Source organism: Choristoneura fumiferana, chromosome 11 (assembly GCF_025370935.1).
Source record: "Choristoneura fumiferana chromosome 11, NRCan_CFum_1, whole genome shotgun sequence".
In the NCBI taxonomy this organism is placed as follows: Eukaryota; Metazoa; Arthropoda; class Insecta; order Lepidoptera; family Tortricidae; genus Choristoneura; species Choristoneura fumiferana.
The window spans coordinates 10034777-10056062 of NC_133482.1; the positions used below are offsets into that span (position 1 = coordinate 10034777).

The following is a 21286-nucleotide window of genomic DNA, read 5'->3' on the forward strand; positions in this document are numbered from 1 at the left end:
TTCCGTTGGAGATTTTGTTAAATGCTTATACTTTCCATATATATGTTTTAGGTTATGATGGGGAAAGTAGACCAGTTTTTGAATGATCTTGTCTATTACGACAAAGAAAATATTCATCCTGATGTTATTAAGGTAGATGTTTTCAGTGAAGTAAAGTTATCTATTAACAAATGTTTTACCCAAGTGGTATCATATGTCTCAAATCCTTTGAATTTCTGTAATCAGGCCGTTCTGCCATACGTCAGGAATCCGGACTTTAATCCAGCAAATATTGCATCAAAATCGACAGCTGCAGCAGGTCTTTGCTCTTGGGTCATCAACATCTGTAAGTTCTACGATGTATTCGTGGTGGTGGAGCCCAAGCGGAAAGCGCTCGCTGCTGCTAACGCAGAGTTGCAGGCTGCCAGGGATAAGCTCTCTTTCCTCACTGAACAGATCAAGGTATAGATTCAATACTAAAGGAACAAAGTTTAGTTTATCAAGTAACGTGTTTCACTGTTAAGTTTAGGACTATTATATTTAATATTTGTTCTTGCGATAGGAATTGGAAGAAAAACTGGGAGTGCTTATGAAAGCTTTCCAAGATGCCGTAAATGAAAAAGTAAAATGCCAGGCTGAGGCTGATGCTACTAACTACACTATCGACTTAGCTAATAGGCTAGTGAACGGTTTAGCTTCGGAAAAGATCAGGTTAGAATAATAGGTATATGAATTAATCACACCTAAGTAGTAACATACTGATAATTCATGTTTGAAACAAAAAGGGGTATTACTTAACTGTGTTAACTCGCATTTTAGGTGGTCAGCAACGGTGGTGAACCTGAAAGAATCTGGGGTGACATTGCCTGGCGACGTCCTATTGGTAACCGCGTTTATTTCGTACGTGGGATGCTTTATGCGTCAGTATCGATTGCAACTCATTAACGACGACTGGGTACCTACGCTTGCAAAGACCAACGTAAGTATTATGATTTGGCTGTACAGACATAAAGTAGGATTGTTTATAAATACCTATCGATGTAGTCTTTAGAATATATTAACCATAAACCACGTTTTTTAATCTCTGCTTAGTGTGCAAAGTGTGTCCAAATTCAATTCGAGACATGAACGACTTAACACAGTGTAATCCTTCTCTACTTCATCCTACTCGTAATTTTTGTCATTGCAAATTGCAACACGGTCAAATCATTGATTATATGAGCATGTAAGATTGAATTGGGGATGCATTTATCCGCTGAAGATTCAATGTCATATCGTAAAACATTATTATCTTTGCAATCTTGAACGTGTAATAATTACGGTTCCTAGTTTAACTTATATTTAAGAATAAACCAAACACCAGTATCCATATTTTACATATCTAGCCGAAAATTGAGACTACGGAAGGCCTCGACCCGCTGTCGATGCTGACTGACGACGCGCAGGTGGCCTGCTGGAACAACGAGGGTCTACCCACTGACACCATGAGTACGGAGAATGCTACCATTCTCACTAACTCAGCCCGATGGCCACTTATGATCGACCCCCAACTGTAAGACCACTTTGTCATTAATTCTAATATTCTATAATAATTTTCCTTCCTTTTTTAATATCCTACCGTAATACTGTGTTTTTCAAAATTCAATTCATTTTGGTCAAATTATTTGAATAGAAAATATAATATTAAGAATTGATACTTAAACAAACAGTTTTTAATTTACAGGCAAGGAATAAAATGGATTAAGAATAAATTTGGGGATGCTCTGGTGGTTGTTCGTCTCACGCAGCGTAACTATTTAGATCGCATCGAACGAGCCGTCAGCAATGGAGATATTGTACTTTTGGAGAACATAGGAGAGACGGTCGATGCCGTGCTAGACCCATTGCTAGGTAGAGTTCTCATTAGGAAAGGCAAAGTCTTGAAGGTAAAATGACAAGCAAGAATTATAATGCTCATTACCTATAGGTATTTACATATGTAGATAAGCTGCAATAAAGTCGTATCAAATTTTAGATTGGTGACAGAGAAATAGATTTTCACCCGAAATTCCGCTTGATACTGCAAACTAAGCTGGCTAATCCACATTATCAGCCAGAAATGCAAGCTCAGTGCACGCTTATTAATTTCACAGTTACCAGAGATGGGTGAGTGCGGAGTACAGAATTACATTGTTAGGTGTAGTACCAGCAGCAATAGTAGTAGTAATACAGTCAGCATCAAAAGTAGAGGATTACTTTTTTACTTTGTTGTATTAGCACATTTGTCTACTTTGTATGGTGTTAAGTACCTATACGCTGCGCTGCGCGTGGCTGTATAACGACAAAGTACAAAAGTATGCTACTTTTGATGCTGACCGTACAAGTAAGTATTTAATAGTTTTGGCATTGAGTTTTTGTTTATTTGAATAATGTTTACCTTCAGTTTGGAAGAACAGCTTTTGGGTGAGGTAGTAAAATCCGAAAGACCAGATTTGGAATCCTTGCGAGCAAATCTTACAAAACAACAGAACGATTTCAAGATTACGCTTAAATCTCTCGAAGATGATTTACTGAAGCGTTTGGCTAATGCTGGTGCGGATATTCTGAGCGACGCAGCATTAGTCATAAACTTGGAGACCACCAAAAGAACTGCGGCAGATATTGAAATAAAGGTAGAGGAGGGAAAAGTAACAGCTGTTAAAATTGACGAGGCGAGAGAAAGATACAGGTGAGTGTGTTTAAATAAATGTTTAAAACGATCTGAGAGGATATAATATTTTTTAACCGCCTATTTCTTTTTTAGGCGAGCGGCTACCCGCGCTTCACTGCTTTACTTTATCTTAAATGACATATACAAGATCAACCCGATGTACCAGTTTTCACTGAAAGCTTATAGCGTCGTGTTCAAGGAGGCTTTGGCTAAAGCCCAGCAAGCCGATGATTTAGAAAGCAGGGTCCGCAACCTGCTCGACAACATAACGTTCTGCGTCTTTGTATACACCAGTAGAGGACTCTTCGAGAGAGACAAATTGGTGTTTTTGTTCCTTATCACATTACAGGTAGAAAACTATTAAATTGCACCACCTACTCGTACTAAAATCACTCGAAAATATCTAAACACGCTCTTCTAAATCTAATCCTAAATATAACGGGACAATTTGATACCACTTGACAATTTGTGACCTCCGATAATTTCATGTTTTATGATCAACAGATTTTACAAACTGAAGGAAAAGTAGATCCAAAAGAACTAGACTTCTTACTAAAATATGCAGTAGCTCCCGAAAGCTCTCCATACACTTGGCTCAGCAATAACTCGTATGGAGGCATATTGGCTTTGTCTAAGATGGAAGATTTCGACAGTTTGGATAAAGACATAGAAGGTGCATCAAAAAGGTAGGTATATAATTCCAAAAAACAATTTGCTGCACATACAAAATAAATAAATTGAGAGCGTTTATTCCTGCTGAGCTGGCAACGTTGCATTTTTGTTAGTTTTTCTCGATTATTTCATAAAAAATTTATAAAAATTAAAAATGTGGTCTGTTAGAACTGTTCTTAATATATAAGTTAGGGATCCCCTTCAATCGCATAATTTTTTTAGACTATTATTGTTTCGCATAATTGATTTGGCATAATTTGTATTGGCATAATAGTACTGTCGCATAGTAATACTTTAGCCTCTACTATTTTGGCATATTAAGCTATTAGAATAATTTCAGTTGGACTCATTTGTATTACACTAATACACATTATGCATATTATTGTTTGGGCTATTGATTGTTTGTTATGTAATCCTTAATAATAATTTTAAGTTAAATTAATTTGATTCATATTCATAATGACAACTTTGTTCGTATTTTTTGTGACACATTAATATTTCTACGCCAGAACTGGCAGAATATGCTGTTGACATTTATTATAATAACTACCTGTACCTACCATATTCTAATAAACAATTTCTATTTCTAACAAAATATTAGGTTAGGTTAGATTACGTTAGGTACATTAGGTTAGGTTAGGTTAGTATGATCTCCAGGCGCGAAGCGCCCAAGCAACGCAGAAAACTCGCCTTAGTTCCTAAATATTTAACACAAAACTAACCTGTTCTCCTAGTGCATCAAGCTCGTGATTGTGGTTATGCACTTTTAATGATGCAAATTTTTTATTATGACTTTTTGTGTTTATGCTATTTGACGTTAGTCTTCTTGAAGATGATGCTTTCTGTATTTATGTTTTTAATTTTATGCGTAAAAAAATATGCGCAATGATGAGTATGCACATCGTTAATTCGGCTAAAACCAATTATGCGTACCAATAATATTACAAATAATTTTATGCCATCCAATAGAGAACCTATAAGTTAATGTGTCTACTCCAATAATTATTCGTGATAGACTTTTACATTCTTTAAAAACGAACAATTAACGGCTTATAAAGAAAATAAAACTCTATCACGAATAATTATTATTATTATTATTTATTTATATTATTTAATTATTGCAGTAGACACATTAACTTATAGATTAAGAACAGATATAACAGACTAAATTTTTAAGTTTCATTCAATTTTTATGGAATAATCGAGAAAAACTAACAAAAATGCAATGTTGCCAGCTTAGCAGGTATAAACGCTCTTAAATCGAGTTATAAGCGAATAAGTCTTGAAAAAAAATTCTTTCATTTGATAGATGGCAAAAGTATACAGATGGCGAGGCTCCTGAAAGAGATAAACTACCAGGAGAATGGAAGAACAAATCTTCAATACAGCGATTATGCATCATGCGAGCTTTGCGACCCGATCGAATGTCTTACGCTTCAAGGTAAATCTGCTTTGTGTATTTTTATTATATTCGCAAATTATTTTAATATTTTTAAGGCCTGTTTCGCCACTCATTGATAAATTCTATGTGACAAATGTGATGTTATCTTTGTTTATTCGCACAAAACAAACATAGGCGGCATCATATAAAATGTATGTAATTCAGAAAGTTGTCCGTGTAAGTGCACCTCAAGAAGTTTATTGCCTGAGTTAAAAGAAGAAAATGTATTTATACTATATTTATATTACTGATATGTTGTATAGTGCTTTCTGTGAAGAAAATCTCGGAACAAAATACGTTGAAGCAAGAACTCCTTCGCTAGCAAAGTCTTTCTTGGAAAGTAACTCTACAACCGCTATGTTTTTCATTCTGTCACCAGGAGTTGATCCGCTAAAGGTACGGTGTCTTAATAGAGAAAAAAATGTTTTTTTTTCTTCTGAAATTGACTCTATTTATTTTGATTTAATTAGGATGTGGAAAAATTAGGCCGCTCAGTGGGCTTTTCGGTAGATAAAAAGAATTTTCACATTGTATCTTTGGGACAAGGCCAAGAGGTTGTTGCTGAAGAAGCCATGACGGTTGCTTCTACCAATGGACACTGGGTTATCTTGCAGAATATACATTTAGTAGCCAAGTGGCTATCCACGCTAGAGAAAAAAATGGAAGAAACCTTTGAAAATCCGTTGGCAGATTATCGGTAAGAAGGGTTTGGTTTTGCTCTATCTTGGTTTCTCATAAATATTCATTGTTTTGTCCTGTTATAGGTTGTTCTTGAGTGCTGAGCCTGCTCCTAGTGCAGAGTATCATATTATTCCTCAAGGCATCTTGGAGTCCTCTATTAAGATCACGAATGAACCACCAAGTGGAATGTGGGCTAACCTGCATAAAGTAAGTTAAAAGGAAAAAACAGTTTCCAAGTTTCATTTTGAGCACTTACTTACTAAACGAAATTAATTTTGAATTTTAAACAACTTTCTAGTCCTTGGACAACTTCAACCAGGAAACACTGGAGATGTGCAGTAAGGAGGCTGAGTTTAAGGCTATCCTTTTTGCCTTATGCTACTTCCATGCTGTGGTAGCAGAAAGGCGCAAATTTGGCCCGCAAGGGTGGAACAGGCAAGTCGGATCATAGCAAGAAATAAATTCTAAATAAATCCGTGAATTCAGTTTATATTCTAGTGGCATCAGGAAAATATGTGATCTACTGCTCTGCCACCCTAAAGTTGACTATTGATTGCATGTCATGAAACAATGATGTCGACAAGACGTGTTTGTCAACTTGAAGTTTCCACTTTATCGCTGTACTTAAAATTATGGCTTAATACATTTCTACTTTCCAGAGTATATCCGTTCAATTTCGGGGACCTTACCATTTGCGTGTATGTACTGTATAACTACTTGGAGGTGAACCCTCGCGTCCCGTGGGAAGACTTGCGGTATCTCTTCGGGGAAATCATGTACGGTGGCCACATCACAGATGATTGGGACAGACGACTCTGCCGTACTTTCTTACTTGAATACATGCAAACTGAATTGGTAAGTCAATCTCTATTTAAGTTCTATCTAACACTACACTATTCATATCGAATTGAATTCAAAACTGCAAGTTTATCCTCGAATGGGAGAATGTTAAAACATTCTCCAGGGACGTTTAACTTTTTCTATACTTCGACTGTTTTACATGTCGAAATGTTTGGTGGCGCCCTTGTAAAATAATCTTGCGTGTAATTCTACGAGGGAAGGTACATAAATTCGCGGAATGAAGTATTTGTACATTAAATGAAACAATAGGAGTATTTTTCTTTTTCAATATATTTACCCTCGAGTTTAATGCATTTTTCAGATCGGCTAATTAATTTATGTAAACCATCAAAAAAATATTTTTTATCTTTGCCCTCAAAATGAGCCGAAATTGCTTCCTTCACTTCACCATCGTCACAAAAAAAAAATCTTTTTTTAAATTTGGGTACAAATAATAATCGCTGGGGGCCAGGTCCGGGCTGTGGGGTGGGTGAACCAGCGATTTGAAGCCGCATCTGTTAAGAGCAGCAGTCGCAATATGGCTCTTGTGAACCGGTGCATTGTCGTGCAACAGCAACACACCCTTTCCTCGCCTTTTTTCTTTAATGGCTTCGCGTAGTCTTTCTAACAGCATTGCATAATATGTCCCAGTTATCGTAACACCCTTGTCTTTGTAGTCAATCATGAGAATCCCTTTTGTATCCCAAAAATCGTAGCCATCACCTTTCCGGCCGATTCTGATACCTTGAACCACCTTGAACTTCTTCGGAGGGGGTGCACCCTTCTTATGCCACTGCATAGACTCTTGTTTTGACTCAGGTTCAAAATGATGAACCCAAGTTTCATCTCCAGTCATAATTCGTTCCAATATGTGGGTAGGATTGTCACCGCACAGATTCAAAAATTGCTTCGATGCTTCCACTCGTTTGTTCCATCTGCTGCGGTTTGAGCATTCTCGGTACCCACCTAGCACTCACTTTCGTCATGCCAAGATGATCATGTAGGATCCTTAAAATTGTTGTATCTGATACACCAAATAATGCAGCTAATTGCTTTTTTTTAAGTTGAGCATCTTCTAATACGAGTTTTTCTACTTTTTGTACAATGTCCGACGATGTGACGTCAATCGGCCGTCCTGGGCGAGGGTCGTCTTCAATTGACTCTTTACCACGTTTGAAGAGTCCAGACCACTTGTAAATCATGGTTTTAGCAGGACACTGGTCCCCGTAGACGGCTTTCATTTCATCCATTATAAGTTGCGGAGGTTTTCCTTGCTTCGACAGAAATTTTATCACAGCACGATATTCAATTTGCTCCATAGTGGCACGTTTAATCGGAATAATTTGTTTGAAGGGCTATATCTTTAAAACAAATGACGGTTTTGAATTGACATTTACACATTTTTTTTCTAAAGAGTTTTTTGTGCCAGATAAGCAAAGAGGTTTAGTACTATTTTACTTTTTTCTATACTTCATTCCGCGGACTTTTGGACCTCCCCTTATATATACGCATGCAAAAGACCCAAGTCTACCGTTTCGCAACGCCCTTCAGTGTTGCGATGCCCCTGGGCGTCGTGACGCGTAGTTTGAGACTTCTTTTCTGGCTCCTATTCCTATAAAATACTTATTAATAGGTGGATGGTGAATTGCTGTTAGCACCCGGATTCACTTCTCCGCCTAACTCTGATTATGTGGGTTATCATCAGTACATAGACGACTATCTGCCCGAAGAAACGCCCTACTTGTATGGTTTACACCCGAATGCTGAGATTGGATATTTGACTACGGTTTCTGAACGATTGTTTAAGGTAATATTATGATGGCCATTTCAAAGTATTTCTTTTATTGAAGATCCACAAACATAAACTAATTTAATTTTGGGATGGGCTATTTGGCTAACTGTTTAGGTTGTCTTCGAAATGCAACCTCGAGATGCTGGAACGCAGGCTGGTGGAGGTGCTACAAAAGAAGAAACGGTATGTAACTAAAATTTTTTTTTTAGCTTTTTTAACCGACTTCAAAAAAAGGAGGTTATTTGACAATCGACTAATGAACTAAAAGAATTTCCTTGCTCACCCGCGAACTTTAACAGTTGTTGTGTGTTAACTATACTTTGGTTGTTTTGTCTAACAACTGGTAGCATGGTGTACGGTTGTGTCACTCTGAGGATGAGCTCTGGTTGAGTTCGAAACGCGTCAGTGTAGTGTGGCGGTGGTGATAGATGGGTTTGTGTGTGTTCTTACAGTGTGGAGGTGGAGGAACTGCATGAACACGCATATTTTGCATAAGCTTAGCTATCGTAAGGTCGCGGGTGAGCAAGGAAATTCTTTTAGTTCATTGGTATGGACCTCCGCGAAGTAACGCCTGATTCAATAAATTATTTAAAATCGACTAATGTTTCTATCTATTTTGTTCAAATTATAGGTTCGTATCATACTTGACGATATACTAGACAGAGTGCCAGAGCCGTTCAATCTGCAAGAGCTTATGAGCAAAGTGGAAGATTTGACTCCTTATACCATCGTTGCCCTCCAAGAGTGTGAGCGAATGAATAATCTTATGGGCGAAATACGCCGGTCTCTAAGGGAGGTTGAACTTGGACTCAAGGTTAGTGAAAACGGAAGATCAGCGAGTAGCAATCGGTCTATTTGCGGTATTGTGTTATCGTTTATTGAACTGATGTTTTGTTTTGTATCCAGGGTGAACTGACGATCAACAGTGACATGGAGAAGCTGATGGAGTCCCTGTTCATGGACAAAGTGCCCGACTCGTGGACCAAGCTCGCCTACCCCAGTTTGCTAGGCCTTGCTGCCTGGTTCTTTGACCTCTGTTTGCGTCTAAACGAACTCGAAAATTGGTCCGGAGACTTTAGTGTACGTAAATCATAACCTAATTTATAATTTGCACAGGAAAAGAGAGTCGATTGTTTTGTTATGTGGACAATGATCAATCTGTCACCTTTACTATCCAGGCGAGAAAAAAATAAAAAGTGATTTTTGTAGTTACCTCCTGCTGTCTGGCTGGCCGGCTTCTTCAACCCACAGTCCTTCCTTACGGCAATCATGCAACAAACAGCCAGGAAAAACGAGTGGCCGCTCGACAAGATGTGCCTCAACTGCGATGTCACCAAAAAGAGCAAGAGTGATTTTCTGTAAGTAAGATGCTGCAGCCAGGGTTGTCTTCCATGAGGGAACTCCTCAATGGTTGATAACAAAATGATCTACACACGACTCTACTACTTAGGCAATAGAAGAGTTTTTAGATAATTTTGAGCACCACAGCTGCTCATCTATTTCTGCTGCTGACTATACATACGTTCACTTTTGATGGCAAAAACGACTTGTTCAGAAATTATACCTAAATAAGAATATTATGTATCTTCGGTTTAAAGTATTTAAATGAAAATATGAAAATAACTTAAAAATATACCTATTTCTTAAATGACTCTTTATTGAAATGCTCTGAAAAGAAAAAAATAGTATTTTAAAATCAATAAACCAATTATTTTATTACAAAATTATTGTGGTGGTAGATAAGCTTATCACGAGATTTAAGTGTCAAAACAAACAACAAAACGCGCGGCGCATCAAGCGCTGACGAAAATGGCCGAACATGCATGCCCGAAGAAAGCCGATATCGCTGGCTAATCGCCAGGGACGCATTTAGGGACGTGCAATAAAATTGTTTAACTGGTAAAATTATTGGAACCTATAACTTTTCTAATTTGAACATTATTATTAAAGAAAATGGATTTTGTAAAGTGAACGTTGTAAGTAAATAGTGAAATGTTCAGTCTATGTTTCTAAATTATGATATTGTTTTGAATATATTATTTTACTTACTAGATACTTGTACTTACGAATGTATATAGCAGATTTTAGGGTTCCGTTGTCGAAACGAAAAAACGGAACCCCATAAATCTTATAATTAATATTTGTTTAATACAGTTTGTATGCTTTTTTCGTAACTGCTACGGAACCTTGGTTTTGGCGTCTCCGACACGCTATTGGCCGATTTTTAATATTTAGGTCCTAGTTTTACAATCGGTAAAAATAGTTACGTTACGTACAAAACTTAAGACATTACTTATTAATTCAAGTACTTAATATTCGTAAATGCGTTCTAAGCTGGTGTCTTAAAATTCGGGAATAAATAAATAGCAAGTGGCTTCATATTATTTATACAAAATTATTATCAGTTTATCGGGTTCAAGGTCATTTATTCACATAACAGACATTTCTTATTTACATAACATAACGTTTAGTACACGGTGATTTTTAATCAGTGATCAGGTACCAATTATTTTAATTCAGTCATTGATAGCAGCCCCAATTAAACTTTTTTGAAGTAGGTTAATAGGTAGGTAATAATAATAGATCACATTATTTATACTAACATTATGTTTCATCCTTAATTCAATTAAATAGATAATTACCTTCTGAGTTCAAATGCAGCCCTTGTTTACCTTTGTGAATTCGGTATCATTACAAAAACATTTTAATCTAAATTAATTGGAGAAAAATATAAAGTAATATGGACTTATTTGTGGTACTTAAGAGATCCCGTCGTCCTTTCAGGAGTTTCGGGTGTTATTTATACACTGTTTAAACACGCAAGACGGCATTTTTTTGCATAATTTCTGCTCGACCATCTCCTGTCACGGACGTCAACAAACTAAAGTAAAGTGGTGCGGTTGTTTACCAAATCGCGTTGTGAACCTTTTTGGTGCGCCATTTTACTCTATGAAACATGCAGTCTATAGATAGATAGATATCGATGGTCTGCATAAACAAGAATACAATAACTAAACTCGATTCCAAAATTAGGCGAACTAATTCACTCAAAGTTTTTTTCGAAATATTTCAAATAAAAGATTTCTTTTAATATTACTTCGTATTGAGTTTTTTATCCATATTACAGCACTGGTGTAACTGTGAACTGTCAAGTTGGTTCGCCTATTCTGGACTCGAGCATATGTGTAACCTACTAGATTTTGCCCGCGGCTTCGTCCGCGTGGAATTGAGTTATCGCGCGCTGTTCCCTCAGGAACTGTGCATTTTCCGGGATAAAAAGTAGCCTATGTCACTCTTTGGCCCATAAACTATATCTATTCCAAAAATCACGTCGATTCATTGCTCCGTTTCGACGTGTAACTAATAATAATCTATAATAACTAATTAAATTTAAGAAAAGAATACAATTAACGCATTCACTGCCACCTGACTTGACTTGACTGACCACAGGTGCCACCGACGCACATGTGCGTTCAAAATGTATGAATAATTATGACAGGGGCACTGGGAGGAAAGTTCCAAAAACGCATATATGCGTCGGTGGCAGTGAATGCGCTAAGAAAGATATCCACTTGATGAAATAAATATGCTAAAGTAGGAGTCGGGCCTCTTCAATGTATTATTAGATTTAATTCACCATTTAAGGTGTGCATAATCGAAAATACAAACTGAAACATAGATGCACAGAAAAACCAGAAAAAGAGAACAGCGCTGGGAATCGAACCCAGGTCCTCAGCATTCCGTGGTAAAGCACCGCTACACCACCACTGGACAGTAATACAGACACAATTTTTTCCTATGCACTTCATATCCCTCCACATAACCACATACCCTTGTCCCGGGAATCTCCGTCTGTGGCCTCGTTCAGGGAGAGGTTAAAGAAATTATGGCTAGACACTGACACCTGAAACGAGACATGTGTTTCGCTTTTGTAATTGTTTGTAATATAATATAATATACTTAATATAATTTTGTTTTATGTTGGATTTAATGTAAATAATTTAGTATATATTTTCTCCCTTTTGAGTATATCTGTTTTGTTTCTTTACCGCACGTAATTTTCACTGTCTGCTTATTCTCTATATAACAAAATGTTTGCTCCTAACTAGGTTAGCTGGAAAAGATCCCTTTTTAGGGATGAGCTCGCCTTTGTTCTCCTCTCACTTAAGCAGTACACAATAATGTACGCATAATGCATAATGTTTAGCGCTCCGCCCCGTGAGGGCGCGAACATCCACGGGCTGTTCATGGAGGGCGCGCGCTGGGACACGGCCACGGGCGGCATCGTGGAGTCGCGCATGATGGAGCTGTTCCCCATCGTGCCCGTCATCTACGTCAAGGCCGTCACGCAGGACAAGCAGGACACGCGCAACGTCTACGAGTGCCCCGTCTACAAGATCCGGTCAGTAAACATCGTGCACGTTAGTGCCCCTTCTACAAGATCCGGTCAGTATACATCGTGCGTGTTACTACCCCATTTACAAAATCTAGTGCCCCGTCTACAAGATCCGGTCAGTAAACATCGTGCACGTTAGTGCCCCTTCTACAAGATCCGGTCAGTACACGTCGTGCACGTTAGTGCCCCATTTACAAAATCTAGTGCCCCGACTACAATATCCGGTCAGTAAGCATCGTGCACGTTAGTGCCCCTTCTACAAGATCCGGTCAGTAAACATCGTGCACGTTAGTGCTCCTTCTACAAGATCCGGTCAGTACACGTCGTGCACGTTAGTGCCCCATTTACAAAATCTAGTGCCCCGTCTACAATATCCGGTCAGTACACGTCGTGCACATTAGGGCTTCACTTACAAAATCTAGTGTCCCGTCTACAAGATCCGGCTAGTATCTACACATCGTGCACTTTAGTGCCCCATCTCTAAAAATCAGGTCAGTACATATCGTGCACGCTAGTATTAGTACCCCGTCTATAAGATCCGGTTAGTAGTACACATCGCGCACGTTAGTGCCCCGTTTGCAAGGTTGGCCAATTCAATATAGAACGTACGCTTTAGTGACCCGTCTCTAAGATCTGTTCAGTATACATCGCGCGATAAGAGTAGAGCTCCGATCCGACTATAAGAAATCTATAATCTATCTTGTGTTAGTGCGCTGGATATAAGGTCCCCGACCATGACATGTCTGTCAGCAGAGTAGTCGAGCGACGGGTGGAGTAGTTTTTTTTTGGTGACGCGTGTTGTGTTGTCGGCAGGATGCGTGGGCCTACGTTCGTGTGGACGTTCAACCTGAAGACTAAGGACAAGCCCACGCGCTGGACGCTGGCTGGCGTCGCGCTACTGCTCGGCGTATAGATTTACTTCCTTTATTGCTTGCCTTCTTATAATACTTAATTTATCATTAGTTGTGGTTTTCCCTGTCGACTTATATATGGGCGTATAATTATATATAATAGTGTTTTTTTATATTTACCTTTAAGTATATTCTTGTTTATTTTATTTTGCCTGTTAAACACTTGAGATTTAGGTTGGTAACTACTGTATATTATAAGAGACTTCATTATGTACGTAATTTGTAACATCTTGTTTTGTTTTCTTCTTTTTGATATTAGAGATTAGGTCGAATCGAACTTACGTGTATAAGTTATAATTTTTTTATGGAATGTTTTATTTTATTTTTTATTTAAACTGCTAACTCTAGAACGTTTCTAATAGGTACATATACATATATATAGTCATAATGCATTTATAATATCCTAACAGCAAATTCTAGATAAGAATTTAAAAGCAAGACATGTTTTATTTTATTTATTAAATCGTCAAAAGCTTGACTGTGTGTATTATTGTGACAGACATCAGTTTATGTATTATACAATATTATCTCATAATATGTGGTTCTATACATACTTCGTAGGGTTCCGTACCCTAAGGAGCTAATCAAATGTCGGGACCCATTAGTCGGGAATTTTTCAGCCAGTCACGTTTATGAATGGTTCTCGACTTTTGAAATTAAGTTACCTTAACAAGTTTTAGTTAGACTGCTAGAGTTGTTTTTTTCTTCTGTTTTTATTAGATTTTTTAAAGCAGTCAGGGTTTAAATTTTTTTTACCTGCCACTACCGACCCACTGCCACGAGACGCTGGTCCAACTTTTGCAGCTATAATTTATCTCCTAACTAGCCCAAACAAAGTTCCGAACTGACTGATTCTGATTTTAACCTTTCAATCACTGATGTATTAAACTGCTTTCAATCCACAATCAATTGTTAGTTAGTTGGTCTATTTTTTTACCGATTTCTAAAAAGGAGGAGGATATCAATTCGGTTGTATATTTTTATATTTTTTTTAAATGTTTGTTACCTCAGAACTCCGTCATTAATAAAACGATTAGATTTTTTTTTTCGTTCGTATAGGAATACCTTCAATTACTACTGGATTCTAAGGAAATCGAGGGAACTTTTCAAATGGTAATTTGGATATATTTATGTATTTATTTCACTGCAAAGTCGTGTACAATTCAAAAGGGTGTATGTGTTTAGTATAAGTAGTAACTTCAGCATTTGCTCTTGAAAACCATTTGGTGAAGTGGAACTGATGATGAAGACCACAGTTGATCACCGGAGCTACTCAATAACAATTCCTCCCTCACGGGCTGAATTTCAATTAATTTAATACAGTTGCTAAGCAATTTATGCTCGTCGTAATGCATATGGCGAAATGGAACGGGGGTGAAGCAGTAGGACTCCTCAATAATGAACGTTCTGCATGGGAAAAAGCAATCTTTTGTAAAAGTTGGCGAGCAGTTGACATTAAACTATTGTATCTTAGGTTATTTACAATAAAACGCATGAAAAAAATAATACCTACTTAACTAAAAATTGAACCAACACTTCAAAGAAACCATGACAATATTTTTCTACCAGTTTGAAGTCGGTGCCTCAGCCCGAGTCAGCAGGAGTATGAAGCCCAATATACAGGGCAAATACTTATTGATCAATCCAAATGGGTCAGCAGGGAGAAGTCAGAAACTATGAGAGGTAGCGAAATCTGTTCTTAGGAACCATGGCTTTGATTTTAGGTTTAATAAAAATACCTAGCATTTTTTTTTAATTTAACTCATGCATAACCGGGAATCGAACCTAGTCAAAATCTCTGTAAACTATGTTTTTTTTGGTATGCGAATGTAGTTTGGGTGACAGTTAAAATTAATTTGAAATCGACAAAAAGTACAGTCAGAAAAAAAGCTTGTAAGTATTAAAAATGTTTTTTTTTACCAAAAACTTATTCAAATCTCAAGTCATTCTGACTACCTACTGTAACTGAAAGTGTGTCAAATTAAACATTTTTTTTTATTCGACTGGATGACAAACGAGCAAGTGGGTCTCCTGATGGTAAGAGATCACCACCGCCCATAGACACCTGCAACACCAGGGGGATTGCAGATGCGTTGCTAACCTAGAGGCCTAAGATGGGATACCTCAAGTGCCAGTAATTTCACCGGCTGTCTTACTCTCCACGCCGAAACGTAACAGTGCAAACACTGCTGCTTCACGGCAGGATTAGCGAGCAAGATGGTGGTAGCAATCCGGGCGGACCTTGCACAAGGTCCTACCACATGCAAAAGTTTTTGAATTTATTTTGCTAGAAAAATGTGTATTTCTTCACTTATGATTCACACAAGATTCACAAAATCAACAATAACAAAGAAAAACTAAGCAGAATATGCAGCATTGTTTAAGTACAAAGATTTTGACCGGGTTCGTTCCCGGTTATGTATGAGAGTTAGAGTATAATTATGATGTTTAATTAAATAAATTAACAACTCTTAAAAAAATATTTACTTGACTAACTAAAAAACAATTACAAAACTAAAACTAAATTGTGTACTAAACTAAAATTACAAAGTACCTACAAGATATTTTGCCTCAGGCATTGACCCCAAGACACTGGCCCCATTACCTCTCTGAAATTCCTAATCTTTGCGAGAGGAAAGTGCTGAATCGAAAATCGAACGAAGCCATAGTTCCTAAGAGCAGATTTTCCTCATTATAGCTTCTGACTTATCCCTACTGACCCATTTGAATTGATCATTGTGTATAATAAGGTGAGGTAGACGACTATAGAGGTAGATAGGTCCACTCCTGCTGGCTTGTGCCAGGGGTTGGACACTCTGCAGTTTAGGTACGTAATCCGGCAGTGGGTTGCCGCTCGGCTCGCATGCTAGACGCGTCGCGCGTGATTTGTATAGGTACCTACCTACTTATTTTATTTTGCAGCCATGACTTCGAAACGATATAATTCGTCTGAGTTATACTGTTGTGTCTACAGATGTATAATTAAAAAGAAGATAAAGGAATCGGAATTATATCATTTTTCAATATTCTTTACTTCTCTAATTTTCAAAGTCCCTGCCTAGTAATAGTTTCGTATGTTTGTAGTATCTACTGATAAAATTCTGTAATTGGTTGGTCAAAAATAATATACTCAGCGGCTAAAAGTTCGGCCCACCCTTCATACAAAATTACCGATTATGCATACATTTGAGGGCCAGATTTTTTGCCGCTCAGTAGGTATATTAAGACATGGTTTCGCCAATACGGAAATCTGTAGTAAGCAAAGGTAATTAGGTTATCATTATCATGCTTTGTTGTTATATAGGTATGTTAAGGAATATTTACTTGTTTATTAAAGATAGTTTATTGAATTCATATTAATACCCACTGTTATCTTTATTCATCGGCGAGTGGGAACCCTGTGCTCTTGCCGCCAAACCGGTTTCGAGTCAACGGTGCCCAACGGAATATGAACGCTCGAGTAACATGATAAGTTTCAATTTCGCGTGCAATTCGTAAGAGTAGGTAAGGATTTATACCTAAACTTGACTTTTGTTCGAGAGAGTCGCTTCTGTACGGTAGTACTATTACTTATTCTGTGTTTGTGCCGAACCGACTTCAAACTGGTAGAAAAGTATTTTCAAGGGTTTTTGTACTTAGTCTGTTTAATTTTTTGTTATAAACGGAGGATAATTCTGCCAGTGTCTTGTGAATGTTGCCGTTGTATGGTAAAAAAATATAGGAAATGAAATATGAGAGCTAACGGGTGAGAACGATGCACAGAAATAGAATTCCAAAGTCGTTTGTTGAGTGCTGGAATTTTACAGACTGACTAAAGTGACCAACTTATCCGGGAATCGAAAAGTTTTAAAGTCGTTTGCATAAGTGTAAGTCTTGTGTATTTTTATTTTATAAGTAGTATTGCTTGGTCTGATTCACACACAGACAGAACAGGATTTACCTCAGGGATTTACAGATAAGTTGGCCAGTCTTGTAAAACTGATAAAGCCCAAACCATTTTTGGAATTTCTGTGGTCGTCATTCTATTTGTAGTCTAGAAGAGTTTCTATACCACCATAAATTAATGGTAGACAAAGAAGTATTTTAGTAATTATTCTGTGGTCTGGGAATTCGATATTCAAGTATTTAAATGACTAATTTGTTGTTTGGCAACAGCGTAAACAATAATAATAGGATTTCAATATTATAAAAACGACAATAATTTGAGTCGTACAAGATGTAATGCATATAGAAACAACGTTTAAAAAAGATCGTGTTGTAGGTATTTAATAAAACCTTCAATATGGGTGATGTAAGTATTGTATTATGTTAATTTGCTTCTCAGTTTAATTTAGTTTATGTTAAGGTTGGGGTAAGGGTGCGCTGGAGCTACACAGGGAGCTCAGCAATAGGTTAAGGGAGGAAACAGGCAACCCTCGCGCCGGCAGCTTTCTCGCGCAAAGAATCTCAATCGCAGTTCAACGCGGGAATGCTGCCTGCATGATGGGCACCATGCCAAGAGGCCCACCTCTCTTTTTTAATTAAAGTTTTAGTTTTAGTTGTTTTAATTTAGTAATAGTTTTAGTCCTATGGATATTTTGTATTTTATTATATGAAATTAATAAAATTATTAACATACTTGTAGAAAGAAGATACTGCGGATACTCGGATAGAGTTCATGCAGGACTACTTGCTGAAATCACTTAAACTGAAAGCTGAAAAATGGAATAAGTTCATAACAGGAGATGAAAGGGTACGAACTGTCTAGGTACATAAGTGTACATTTACAGCAAATTTCACAAGTTCCGAGATTTTATTCTTGTTTTTTTTTCAGCACGTTTTGTACCGATACTTTGATATTCCTAAATTTGACATTATTGTCTTCCGTGTTAACACCGCGGGACTACTGACATGTGCAACGCAATTCCCGCCAATAAGCAGAGGCAAGATGGTGTATTTTTTGAGGAATATTGATGATAAAATTACACCGGCCAATTTCCGCAAGGTACCTATAATTAACCTAAAACTTAGTAAGTACACTAGGTGTTGCATGTGATTCCTGCGAAGGATTCGTTAATATTGCTATCCCACGGGCGGGACCTAAGTATTTTTTCGGGATAAAAACTATTTATGTACCTACTTCCTTCTTTCTTCGGGTCTTAACCCTTAATAAGGCCCCATTTAATGGAGCATACTACCACTGAATCAAAAGCAGCTATAATACATACCTGACAAAGAATAATTCTAACGCTAGTCGTATTTTCAATAATTACAATGGAAATTGTGATGTATTATTAAAATAATAAGGTTCAGTTTCCAACTCAATGCAAGTGGTCGCTCAATCGCCTCTACCTTATTAAGGGTTAAATTAAACTATCTCTAAACCAAATTTTATCAACTTCGATTCAGCAGTGCGTGAAGTGGTGACAGACAGATATCTAGAAGAATTAGTTTCGCATGTAATAGAATGAGATTTTAATAGTACTTACGTACAGTCGAGCAAATTGAATCATGACTCATGACCCAGGGTGGAACCTTTGTGCTACTAATCTCATGTTGACATTTGATACTTTTGTCAAGGAAATCATAGTGAAGTTGATTATTAAAAGGTTCCACCAGGTTAATTTGATCTTAATATTTTTGGCTGATAAGAATCTGTCCAGCTCATAATCTGTCCAGCTGCTTCGGAGGTTTTTTTTGCTGCTTGAATTGAGACTCCTTTATCTCGTAATGAGTCATTTTACAACCAAGATTAAATAAATCTAGTTTAAATCTAACTAGTCATTGTGTAATTAGATACGGTACCTTTTTTGCTATTTACGACGCGAAACAGACTTTCAGTTTTCCAAGTTTCCACATCATTTTCCAAAAAGTCATTGTGCTTACTAAGCATGCTGCAATAAGGACGTCTCCATTTTGAGAACTTAGTTATTTTGCAATCTATGAAGCCATTTATGAACCTAATCCAATTATTAATTATCTTAAGTTCCGTATTAGGTATAAAGGCTATTAAAAAAGTAATGTTTTTTTTCCAGTGTGTAACTGTTGGCGAGATATCTGGCAACGTCATCCAGGATTTAAGCGTGATGGCGGACGAGGTAATCGGGCCTCTACTCTGCAACCCTGGGAACCAAAAGGGTTGGCCCAAGATTGTAAGGAATGATATGAAACGACACGTAGATGAACTGAGGAGCTTATTTCACCAGGTTCAATTAATAATTTGTTATAACTGTGTATACAATTATGTATTTATAAACTTAGTAGGTACATTTTAGGTTACCAATTTGAATTAAAATTTTTCTTCTCTCGATTACTTTGACAGTAGTAGACAACATTGGATTCATTAGTGTTAAATAATAAAATAGAATAGAATCAACTTAATAATTGTTTAGCCGTGTTACATAGATGTTATATCTATATCTTTATACTAATATTATAAAGAGGAAAGCTTTGGATTTTTGGATGTTTGTTACGAATTAACTCAAAAACTAATGGACCGATTTAAAAAAAACTTTCACTATTAGAATGCTAAATAATTGTATAGGCCATATATTTATTAACTGAAAAATTAGGGTTCCGTACTAAAACTACAATAATGTAACTCAAAGTGTAAAAAAAGTTGCTATAAAACATATTTCATCGCATGCGCTGTAGAAACTATTGATTATAACAAAAAAATGTTTTACGATATTAAAGAATATAATCAAGATCTACAAAAAACCTCGCGATACCATATGTGTCCAACCAACTATTGTAGCTGTGTCACCATAACTACTTTTTTACATTTTAAAAGTTGATAGAAATGACGACTAAAATCAGACCATGTTATCCATACCTTTGTATTAATCCTTATCCAAATAAATAATTTTATATTCAAGACGGTTTCAATACCTGTAGATTATTTTTGAATTATTCAAATCGGACATTCCATTCAAAAGATATTACTCTACGTTGACGCGCCCCCCGGCTTCGTGCGTGTCGGGTGTAGTTTTTGGGAAATTGAGCTGAAAAATGTGTGTGAAGTGAAAAATGGGCAATAAAAACGGGACCCTATTACTAAGACTCTACTGTCTGTCTGTCACTAGGCGGTATCCCATGAATCGTGATAGCTAGACAGTTGAAACTTTCTATTTCCAACAAATACTAAAAACAGAATAAAATAAATGTTTAAGGGGGGCTCCCATACAACAAACGTGATTTTTTTGCTCGATATTAATAACGGTAACAGGTAGTTGCTTGAAATATTCACAGAATATTTATTTGTATAAATGTACTTACTTTAAAAAAATATTAAATTAAAATAAAATAAATATTTAAGGTGGGCTCCCATACAGCAAACGTGTTTTTTTTGCCGTTTTATGCTAATGTCTAATGTCGTATAGGTACGGAACCCTTCGTACAAGAGTCCGACTCGCACTTGGCCGTGTTTTTTTTTACTTTGCCCGTGCGAAGCCGGGGCGGGTCGCTAGTTACTTATATTTTTATTAGTGTATATATTTTTAAATATACTTAATCTTATTTCACTTGGTTATTTACCTGTACAGTTAAAAGGCGAAATGAGCAGTCAAGTGATGCTTCCCATGCCTGCTGGAGTGGAAAATATATTTCACGCGGAAGCTAAGCTCAGAGAAAGGTACAAACAAAATTCTATTTATGAAATACTTACTTAATATTAAAAATATCAGTCCAGACGACAATAAACTTTGTTTGACTTTGAATTTACTCAACACATCAATGAGCTTTTTTAATGGATTAGTAACTTTCTAGTGATGGTGAAGATGTGGATCTATACCTCAAAACTAACATCGAAGGTGCTGTAATAAAATGGACTCAGCAAGTTCATGATCTATTAGCTGAGGATTCTTACATAGGTAGGTACTACTAACGCATAAAAATGATTATTACC

The 21286-nt window shown here is 36.9% G+C and overlaps 2 protein-coding genes across 2 annotated transcripts in view; both read left to right on the forward strand.

Moving 5' to 3' along the window:
* The first annotated feature begins 55 nt into the window (after positions 1–55).
* On the forward strand, positions 56–13507 carry LOC141432751 (dynein beta chain, ciliary-like). Its single transcript, XM_074094496.1, has 23 exons — positions 56–132; positions 226–441; positions 542–690; positions 799–958; positions 1365–1531; positions 1703–1904; positions 1994–2124; positions 2402–2686; positions 2762–3017; positions 3173–3354; positions 4650–4781; positions 5045–5177; positions 5252–5478; positions 5546–5669; positions 5761–5897; positions 6122–6317; positions 7936–8109; positions 8209–8277; positions 8726–8908; positions 9001–9174; positions 9304–9452; positions 12302–12496; positions 13304–13507. Exons 1-23 carry the CDS (start codon positions 58–60, stop codon positions 13401–13403), a joined length of 3816 nt encoding a protein of 1271 aa, XP_073950597.1. The 5' UTR covers positions 56–57; the 3' UTR covers positions 13404–13507.
* Positions 13508–17605: 4098 nt separating this feature from the next.
* Positions 17606–21286, forward strand: part of LOC141432750 (dynein beta chain, ciliary-like) — a 57970-nt gene continuing 54289 nt past the window's right edge. Inside the window, exons 1-6 of the mRNA XM_074094495.1 lie at positions 17606–17692; positions 18026–18133; positions 18215–18385; positions 19416–19586; positions 20925–21013; positions 21148–21251. Coding sequence (XP_073950596.1) covers positions 17684–17692; positions 18026–18133; positions 18215–18385; positions 19416–19586; positions 20925–21013; positions 21148–21251 — 652 coding nt within the window. The 5' untranslated portion in view covers positions 17606–17683. The remainder of the gene's footprint in view (positions 17693–18025; positions 18134–18214; positions 18386–19415; positions 19587–20924; positions 21014–21147; positions 21252–21286) is intronic.